At 41.9% G+C, this 10565-nt stretch overlaps 1 protein-coding gene across 2 annotated transcripts in view; it reads left to right on the top strand.

The window, feature by feature from the left end:
* The window catches only part of Aplf (aprataxin and PNKP like factor), a 48764-nt gene extending 39815 nt beyond the window's left edge, over positions 1–8949 (top strand). For both annotated transcript variants that reach the window (XM_031382468.1, XM_031382467.1), the window contains 2 exons: positions 227–273; positions 7784–8949. In XM_031382468.1, the coding sequence (XP_031238328.1) occupies positions 227–273; positions 7784–7965 (229 nt within the window). In that variant the 3' untranslated portion in view covers positions 7966–8949. The remainder of the gene's footprint in view (positions 1–226; positions 274–7783) is intronic.
* The last annotated feature ends 1616 nt before the right edge of the window (positions 8950–10565 follow it).

Raw genomic sequence — 10565 nt, 5'->3', positions numbered from 1 at the left:
TGGTGGTGGTGGTGGTAGTGATGGTGGTGGTGGTGGTAATGATAGTGATAGTGGAGAAAAAGGAAAGAAGGGAAGGAGAGGACAGGGGACAGAGGGACATATCCTTTCATGAGATGCTTCTTGGGCCTGGCTTTATTTGCAGGTTACTGAACACTCTGCTTACCATCATAGCTCTTTTCAGTCCTTGGAGAACTCTATCCTATTTTTGCTTCCTTTTCTTTTTCAGGAAGAACCCTCAGCACAAGATGGAATATAGGCACAGTGCACTTCCCAGTAAGTACTTCAGTCAACCCAAAAGAAACCTTTGAGTAATTCTTCCATTAATATTCCTATTTCAAGCCAGGCAGTGGTGGCACATGCCTTTAATTCCAGCACTTGGGAGGCAGAGGCAGGAGGATTTCTGAGTTTGAGGCCAGCCTGGTCTACAGAGTGAGTTCCAGGATAGCCAGGGCTACACAGAGAAACCCTGTCTCGAAAAAACTGAAAACAAAAAAACAAAAAACAAAAAACAAAACAAAAAAAACAAACCTAAAAACAAAACCAAACCCAAAAAAAAACCATGTATCTCTATTTCTTTTTGTTTGTTTGTTTGTTTTTCAATACAGGGTTTCTCTGTTGTAGACCTGTCTGACCTGGAACTCACTCTGTAGACCAGGCTGGCCTCGAACTCAGAAATCTGCCTGCCCCTGCCTCCCAAGTGCTGGGATTAAAGGTGTATGCCACCACTGCCTGGCAACCAGATATTTCAAAAATATTGTTGCTTTTGTGAGTTATTGTTGCTGATTTAAATTACTTTTCCTAGATTATTTTTAATGAGTTTTTAGTTGATTTTTTCTTTTTTAAAAAGATTTATTTATTTATTCATTTTATGTGAGTATACTGTTACTCTCTCAGACACACCAGAAGAGGGCATCAGATCTCATTACAGGTGATTGTGAGCCACCATGTAGTTGCTGGGAATTGAACTCAGGATCTCTGGAAGAGCAGGCAGTGTGCTTAACCACTGAGCCATTTTTCTAGGCCCCCTACCCTCTTTTTAAAAAATGAACTTTCAGAAGCTGAGTGTGATAGCTCATACCTGGAATTCTAACACCTGGGAGACCGGAGCAGGAGATTGCCTCAAGTCTGAGGCGAGCCTGGGCAGTACACCAATTTCCTGTTCCAGGTAATTGAAAGAATTATAAACTAATATATAACAAATGCTTTCCCCAATGAAGCCCAGCAACATGTGCTGCTCCTTTGTCTGTTGGCATCTCTTATTTTCAAGTACCTGAGAACAAAGCATCACCTGACCTAGCAATGGTAAAAGCATGCTGCCTTCTGTACCAGAAAGCTGAGGGCGGGGCCTGGGTCTGGACAGTGCTGTTGGGTTTGCTTATGATTATTGTCAGTAATGCTCCCATTTCCCTCATCATTCTGTCTTGGAGGGCTTTTCCTTCTCAAGATGTTTGCTCTCAACTAGAGGGATTTTTACACCCTTATTAGGCAGGGACAGTATGATCATTGTTGACATCTGAGGAAAGAATGAATAACTTCGATTCATGATCCTTAAAAGAAAGAATGAATTTCCTTCTTTCAACTAACGTAGACCCCGTGAGCCATTCCCTGTGAGCCAGTAACTGTAATGGTGATCATTCTGAACCAGTGCATGAACTTTGTCCAGGACCACCAGGACTGTGGGCATCCCTATGAGAGTATAAACCTTTAGCTGCCCAGTTGGCCTCTGTTTTGCCTGCTTTTGAATGCTTTAAGAATTTTCCTCTCAATAAGTCTCAGCCTCTTTGTGCCGTGTATATAATGTGAGGACCAATTCGGCAAATAATAGCTTTGCCCGTGAGGAGAGACAAAGAGTATGCTGGCAGGACTATGCTTTCTAGTTCTTGGACCTACATATGTGACCAGCTTGTGACAGAGCAATGCAGATGACTTCACAATGAGAGAAATCCATGGAGTATCTCTTTAGTGTGTTAGTACTCCAGACACAAACGGACCCTTTGTTGTGGTTGGCATGGTCTAGAAGTTATTTGACAAAATTGTTTTACTTAGCTTCATTCAATGATTTTCTAGCAATAGTGTAGTAGTATTTTATTTAACTGCATTTTATTGGCAATTTATGTGTCAATATATTGTCCTAACAGCTGTTAGTTCATAAAGCATAGTTTAAAATGTCTGAAAAGAGTCTTTGCAAGGTTTGTTGGAATTCCAGTGAAGTGTTTTCTAAATGAAGAATAGACTTTAGAACAGTGAACTTAAATTTTTTATTTTTGAGATTTTAATATAATTACAACATTCAACACTGAACAAATGAATAAAATCTTTTTTGTATCATAAAGCCATGCCTTCTTACTAGCAACAAAAGCATATACATTTAGACCATCATTTCACCAGTCAGTCTTCAAAGATAGCACATAGAAAATTCCTTAAGTAATTCATAAGCTTTATCTAGTTACTGTATTTATTCTATTTGCTTATTGTTGCTATTAATCTGTTTCTGTGCCCAATTATAAATGAAGCTTTATCCTAGGAATGAGAGAGGAGGGGAGGATGTGTGTGAATGAATGTGTGAGTGTATATGTGCATGTGTGTATGTGTATGAGTATGTGAATGTGAATATGTGTGAATGTGCATATATGAGTATGTGCATGTGAGCATGTGTGTGAGTGTGTGTATGTGTGAATGTATGTGAATGTGCATGTATGAGTATGTGAGTGTGCATTTATGAGTGTGTATGTGTGTGAATGTGAGTGTGCACTGGCTCCAGGCTCCCAGTGGAGATCCTAGAAGACAGTTGTAGGGAGAGAGCAACTCTGTGGACTTGGGAATTGGCATGTGCTAATGTAATCAGAACATCTTTGCCTTCTCTAAACTGGTCTAATACTGTAAATGTTAGATTAAATGTTAGGCTCTCATATTTCCTAATTCAGAGATGTCTAAGACATAATTCTGATAGTTATTTTTCTCCCAAGTGTTTAAAGTTCATCATTATCCAGTCCTGAATCTCATATATATGAGACATATATATATATATATGTGTGTGTGTGTGTGTGTGTGTATGTATAATATACGTATATATGTATGTATGTATGTATGTATGTATGTATGTATGTATGTATGTATATGTGGATACATTTCTTCAGTGTGGTGTAGCATCAGCATTAAAGCACCCACAGTAGGCCCTGGACATTGAACTTCTCATTTAGCCCTCCCAAAACACTGTGTCCAGAGTTTTCCTACTTGTTGCAGCTAATAGTCGCAGAGCTTATGCATTGTTCTGCTGCCCTATGCCACGTTTCTTCTGTGTCAGCTGACATGAGCTCTTACCAGCTTCCCACACATGTCAGACTGCTGGAGCTTTAGCACAGATGGTGAACGCAAGAGAAATAAGTGCCAGGAAAGTTTTGTCATATATTTCCTCAGCTGTCTCATCTCACATCTCACTTTTGGAGTGGTTCTTCCAAGCCTCTTCCTGTGTGGTATCAGCCCTCTAGGCAACTGATGCTGTTATGAGAACTCAGCGATTACTGAGAACTGCTCTAAAGGTTCTTAAACTTATGTAGTAGGGTACACACGTTGAAATGTCCCATCTTATTCTCCAAGAAACTGAACCCCAAAAGAGATCTAGAAAGAAAGCAATTAAAAAGAGCAACAAGACTTATCTGAGATTCAAGCTGCTACTTAGCTGGGAGGAGCCGAAAGAGCATAGGAGCACAGTCTGTTGGAGCCTAATGCAGTGGGAACACAGTCTGTTGGATACTAATGCAGTGGGAGCATGGACTGTCGGAGCCTGATGCAGGAGCCTAATGCAGTGGGAACATGGGCTGTTGGAGCCTGATGCAGTGGGAGCACAGGTTGTCGGAGCCTGATGTAGTGGGAGCACGGGCTGTCAGGACTTGATGCAGTGGTGAGAAAGTGCGATATAAATTTACAAGCTACTTTTCCAAATGTGGAAATCTACTACAGCTTGATACATTAAAACAAAACAAAACAACATACCAAACTAGTCTTTTATTTTAAAGTGAAATACTAAAAATATTATTACATTGTATAGTAGATTTTCCTTCTCTAGAAATATTATACCAAATAACATTTGTGGGAAAGAAAGAGGAAAATCAAACCTGGAGAATTAAGCTATTAACCTGCCGTGACACATGTGTAACAGCGATTTGGAATGATTATCCTGGGAAACACTCCCAGGGTTCTGTGCTAGGCAAGAGCTCTGCTGCTGAGCAGATAGAACCCTCAGCCCTATCATGCCACCCTTACATGATAGCTTCCTCTGCAGAATAGAGAAGGCCAACATGGCCACGTGCAATTCTGGCTGGTGAATAGTAGGCGGGGTCAAACGTGCCGCTTATTACTTTTCTGAAAGGTGTTTTCACCACTGTGTCAGGTAAGTGCTTTGCATTTGTTTGTAAAGACTGATGACAACTATTCTTCTGCTCTGTCTTCACGCAGTCAGTCCGTTTTCACAGTTCACGTTGCTGCACTAATTGGAAGAGGTGTTGAAGAAGGCTATTTTGGCTTTAAAATGAACATTTTAGAGTTATAGCTGATCTTCGAGATAATTATTTCATAGATTTTTTTTAATTGACTTACATTACATAAGGTAACCTTCTGACCTGGTTAGTTTTATTGTCAGCTTGACACAAACTGGAGACCCTAGGGAAGAGGAAACCACAATTGGGAAATTACCCAAGTCAGATTGTCCTGTAGACATGCCTGTGGGGCTTTTTTTTTTTTTTTTTTCTTTTTTTTTCCTAGACAGTGTTTCTCTGTGTAGCCCTGACTCTCCTGGAACTCACTCTGTAGACCAGGCTGACCTCAAACTAAGAAATCCACCCTCCTCTGCCTCTCAAGTGCTGGGATTAAAGACGTGCGCCACCATTGCCTGGCAGAGCATTTTCTTGATTGCTGGTTGATGTACCAGGGCTAACACACACACACACACACACACACACACACACATCAGATAAATAACATTTAAAGCTATGTTAACACATGTCTAGCCAGGTCTGTGACCTACGCAGTCTGGAGACTCACAATTTTGAGGTCATCCTGGGCTACCCAGCAAAGCCCTGTCTCCAAAAGGGGAAATGAAATGTCCATGGGGCAGTGTTAACAGACAAGACCTGAACTTGAGCAGTCATCTCCCTAATAATGCAGTGATGGTTCTTCATGCAGAGATCAGGAAAGCACTGTGCTTGGGAAATTCACCATCATCAGACTTTAAGCTTCCTATTAAAGAAGCACAAACAATACGAATGTAAAATGTAAAGGAGAGAGACAATAAGATGAATAGGGCGCAGTACCCCAGTGCAGCTGGAATAAAGCCCTGCATTTGTAGAGTTTTACAATGATGAATAGTGTGTGCCTGAACAGTTACATGATGTTGTATGCTTTTAGCACTGACAAAGGAGGAGAAGCAAAGTCAGGCTATGTAAGAAAATATAATGGTTGGGATACTGGGGCTGGCGGAAGGCACCCTTCCCATAGCGCAGTAAAAGCAGCACTCTGAGGTTTTGACATTAGAGCACAGGTCTGCAGCATGTGGAAAACCAAGTGAGTTCAAAAGCCTACCTGTTCTTAGACCACACCAGGACCAACAACAGGTTAGAACTGAACAAAGAGACTAACACCCCCATGACTTAGCACTCACAGAGTGGAGGAATGCAAGGTTAGGCAAGCCTGGTTACATTGTGAGACCTTGCTGTAGGAAGGAAAGAGGAGGAGAGAGAAAGCAGAGGCATGCAGTGAGATCAGACCACAGGGATAAATACATGGAAATGACTTCAAGTCTTCCAGAGTGAGATACACAGCTATTGGGGTTGTTCTAGGCTCTCGGAGGAAAGGTGGCTAGAGGGAACAGTTGGAGGCTCTACAAGAGCATGGCGTCCAGGAAGCAGATGATAGCGTTGCATTAGGGCCGAGTGGGTAAGGGGGCAGGCGTGATACTTGGGTGGTAGAGCCCATCAGGTTACTCCAGATATTAGAGTCAGTTTTTAGGGAGGGAGAGAATCAAAATGACTCTAGCCAACAGGTTGGAGAATACAGGAGTTGTGTATCCAAGACCGTGGACAAAACAAGTAGGTTTGAGGGCGGGGACTCGAGAGTTGTGTCCTGGGAGCGATAGTTTCCAGAGCCTCTTAAGTCAGCTGAGTGGATATGGTATTCAAGAAGCCATATGATGGAGTTTAGAATTCGTGGCATTTGGTCAGGGCTTAGACATACACAGGAAGAGTTAGGAAATAATATTAAATAGAATCATTAAGAAATTAATTAGAGAGAGGGCCCTAGCTTGAAACACAAATGGTCTAAAAATGAGAACACAGGGAGGTGAGAGAGCCCAACAGAGACAGACAGGCTAGGTGTCAGGGTTTTGCTTTAATGCCTATTTTTCTTGTGGATCCTTAAGACACTTTCTGGATCTGAAAGACACCAGTTTACTGAGGCAGCAATAGCATATTAAGTGCTAGTGTATAGGAAGTGCTTGTTTGTGTTCGTGTCTCACAAAGCCTATGAGAGACCTCCAAGAGGAGCATGCACAGGGTGGAGACTGGCTTTCCTTGATTACATTCCTCAGTTTCAAGCTAACTTTGACATCTAAGCTATTTTGAGAATGCATTTGCCATTAGAAAATGAGGATGGGTTAAGAATAGCTGAACATGAAACATTTTTTAAGCTGTTCAATAGGAGATACATCTACAGGTAAGTGGACTACATTGTCTCCCTTGGGAAGGTGGTGTGTACTTCTTTATGAGAATTGTGTATATTATTATGTATTTTTTTAGCTTTGGCTGCTAAGAAATTTAGACTATGCTTAATGTATAATAAGTATTTTAAAATTGAGATTGACATTTATATATTCTGCTTTTTATATTATTAGCTTTTACTTTTATTTGCATTATATTATTACATTATCATTAACATAAGCTACCTTAAGCCCTTTCTGAAATGAGCTGTGATATTGAGAAAAATGGAAACATATTGGGCTATAGTAATAAAAGAATAGACATATTACTTGGACATTCATTTAAGCTATAATGCTACATTGCATGTGGACATTGTATAAAACAACAAAAATATGCACAAAAGTGCAGTTGTTAATACTTCTTTTTAAAAACTGGCTAAAACATTTAAAATAATGTTTTAAAAACATCAAAAAGAGTATAGAGTAGTAAAGAATTAACAGGCACTAGAGAAGCTGAGCATCTAGAACAGCAGAGAAGCCCTAAGCCATCTTCCCCAGAAAGTACGATGTACTGTCTGAGAACTGGAGTCTGTACTTAGACAGATCAGTCAGAGTTGGAAAGAGTCAGAAAGAACAAAGGTGGGTTAGATGGGACCTGGGACAATCTGGAGAGAATCCAGGCTTGCTGGGACTTTCCAGAATTGATGACTCGTACCCTGGGCACCTGCAGCTGCGGCTTGCCCCTGCCACCGAGATTTCCAGAGAAGCTTCCAGGTTGTTTTTTAAAGTTGCTTTCCAAGTCAGTGGGGGTGGGAGAATGACCTTCTCAGGAGGGACTGTTTTCTCCCACTGGGAAGACCAGTTGGCATGGTGTTATCAGGGGCAGTCGCTTTGATTCTCATGGATCAGTTTAGTCACAGGGACCTCAGTGTGGAGAGTTAAGAAACAGTCACTTTAGCATCTGCTCTAAAAACTTATAGTAGTAAGCTGTATCTTAATAAAGTCTTGCTGCAGGTAGACATTTTAAAAGAGACATCCCAAACCCAGGCTGAATAGTGATTGCTCTGTGTCGTTTGTCAATATTCTGCTTTTTAGCCAGAGTTGCTATAGATGAAGATGATGATGATGTTGGACAACCCAGTGACGACGAGGATGAGGAAGACTATGAGCCGACAGATGAAGATTCAGATTGGCAACCAGGAAAGGATGAAGAGGAGAGGGAAGATGTGGATGAGCTTTTGAAAGAAGCGAAAAGGTTTATGAGAAGGAAAAAGTAGCTTTTCTGCAATGACATAACACACATATTTGCTTTTTTTCTCTGTGGGGAACATAATAATTTTTTTCTTTTAATAGTTCTTTGCACTTGAAACATTGAGACATCAGCCTTCAGTGAAATGGGTAGAATGTATGCTATTGCCTGTTTTGGTGCCTGTCTAATGCGTCCATCAGTGAGAACAGGTCAAAGCTTGGGCAGACTGGTACTTTTCATATACTTTACGTACTGCTAATAAAAAAGCCATAGGTTGTACAAACCTTTACTCTTCTGCCCAGAGGTCTTTATAGTGTATCCTGTGAGCTTAGCTAGGTGATTATAGAACAGCGGGCGAGTGTAGTAGCCCCACGTTGCTGTTGAAAGAGTCCCTAACAAAGCTGGACTTGAACAAATGACAGCCAGCAGTATGCTGTGTCTCTAATGTATTAGATGTGGCTTTGCGATTTCAATTACAGCTTTTGTCCTTTGAATCCTGGGAAAACTATTAACAAGTAGATGCTGAAAATGATCCTGTTAACCTAGAGGGCAGCCTTGCAAGGAAGTGGTTTTTGCGCATCCACAACTACGTATGTATGTGAGAGTATAAAGGAGACTGCAGAGCACTTCCGTTGCTCTCACATCGTGCCCGCCCAGTCACTTTGCTTGCACTTGCACCTTTACACTGAAGATGCCGAGGAGCTTCTACCACCGTCTTCTCGGAGGGTGAGAGGGGCGACTGCTCTGCCACAGCTAGGGTTCTGGCCTCTGCTCCTCTACTTTTAGGCAGCTTACACTTGGCTCTGAGCTGTCTGTGCAGACTGTGGGCACATCAGATCATGAAGCAGCGAGCCAGAAGCTCCCTGTCGTCCTTTACTCAAGAGGAACTAAAATGCGCATCTTAGAACAAAGGTGTCACATGCTTTCCTAGTATGTATGAGTCTCTCCATGGAACTGTACAATGTTAAAGTTTACTTAAACTGAAGAAAGAATAAATATTTCTCTATTATCAGTTGTTGTGGCTTATTTGCAAACTTGTTTTCCCTTCTGTATCAGGTTCTCTAGAAGATCAGAACTGATAGGATGTACGCTACAGGGGATTTATCAGATTGGTTGACATGAGGAGGGCTGGGTAGTCCTTATGGCCGACTTCACCCTGAAGAGGCAGAGAACTAGCAGCTGCCCAGTGCGTGAGGCTGAGTGAAGTCCTTAGCAGTTCAATCTGGCAAGGTGGCCTAACAGATTCCAGAGAGCTGCTGGTCCTTTGTTGCACATCAGAAAGCCAAAGAAACGAGATTGCCTGTGGCCCAGGAGAGCCACACAGGGGCAGAAGGAGGGCTGGCATGTTCACCAGCAGGCAGGGAAGGTATGCAGCAGCAACAGCACAGCTTTCCCACTGCTTTAGATATGCACCTCTGGGTGGCAGTCCCCTTGGGGAAGGGTCTCCTCCCCTCCCCGATTAATCCTTCTGGGAAACACCCTCACAGCCCTGCCCAAAGGCACGTGTTTTAGCTAACCCTAGATCCACTCAAGTGACAAACCAAGATCAACACTCACACTTCTGTTGTCTCTGTTCTTAAGGGGTTGATGAACCTGTGACTCTTTGGACTTCTTTCCATCCTGCACCGACTCAATCTTTAAAGTGTTCTTTAACCCTTCCACTCCGTGTAAATCCAAAGAAGTTGAAAACCCGTTCATTGAACTGTAGGTAGCACCTACAGAGCATTATTCTTTGTAGTGAAATGTTACATATGCCAAGTGCCTGTTGGCCAGTGAGTGAGTCAAGAATCCACTCAGGGCACAATGGAATATTTGGCCATAACAAAAGTGAGGCGCTGATCTGGGCCACAGTGTAATCCTTGAAAATATGCTGGGAAAAGCTAGACACCAAGAGCCACACGTGATGGGAGCTTATTTGTATGAGATGTCTAAAATGGTCAAATCCTTGGAGACAAAGCAGAGGTCGTTAGGGACCTTGGGAGGCGGGCAGGGAAGCAGCTGGTGTGTATGAAGTTACTTTTTGAGAAATACCAAAAATGTAAAGTTAGTGGTGAGAACTGGATGATGACAGTAAGCAAAAGTGAAGGAAGGAGCACATGAAAAGGTGAGTCAGTGTTTGAGAGCGTCTCTGAAGCTGAGAATGGTCTTCAATAGAGCAATTATTGTTACTATTATTATTATTATTATTATTATTATTATTAGCCTATACATCATGGGTACTGGGATTATAAGTGTGTGCCATCATGCCTGATTTATTCAGTCCTAGGAATCTAATCTTGGGCCCTATGCAAATACTCTAATAGCTGAATACCCCCAGTTCAAAAGCATTATTTTAAAGCTTTTTTTGGGGGGGGGCAGGGTCTTTCTGTGTAACCCTGGATGTCCTAGAACTCACTATGTAGACCAAGCTGGCCTTGAACTCACAGAAATGTACATGTCTCTGCCTCCTGAATGCTGAGCTTAAAGGTTATACCCCCCATGCCCAGCTTAAAAGCTTGCTTTTTAAAATTAATTGTTCTAAACATTGGTTAAGAACCATGTTCTCTAACGCTGTGGTCAGTGGATTTAAACTGTGTCCCAGCCTTGATCATAGCATGCTTATTTTCATTGCATTGTGACATTGAGAAT

The sequence above is a fragment of the Mastomys coucha genome, unplaced genomic scaffold (genome assembly GCF_008632895.1).
Source record: "Mastomys coucha isolate ucsf_1 unplaced genomic scaffold, UCSF_Mcou_1 pScaffold20, whole genome shotgun sequence".
In the NCBI taxonomy this organism is placed as follows: Eukaryota; Metazoa; Chordata; class Mammalia; order Rodentia; family Muridae; genus Mastomys; species Mastomys coucha.
The sequence above is the reverse complement of the archived record's forward strand: the minus strand, read 5'-3'. Positions and strand labels throughout refer to the sequence as shown.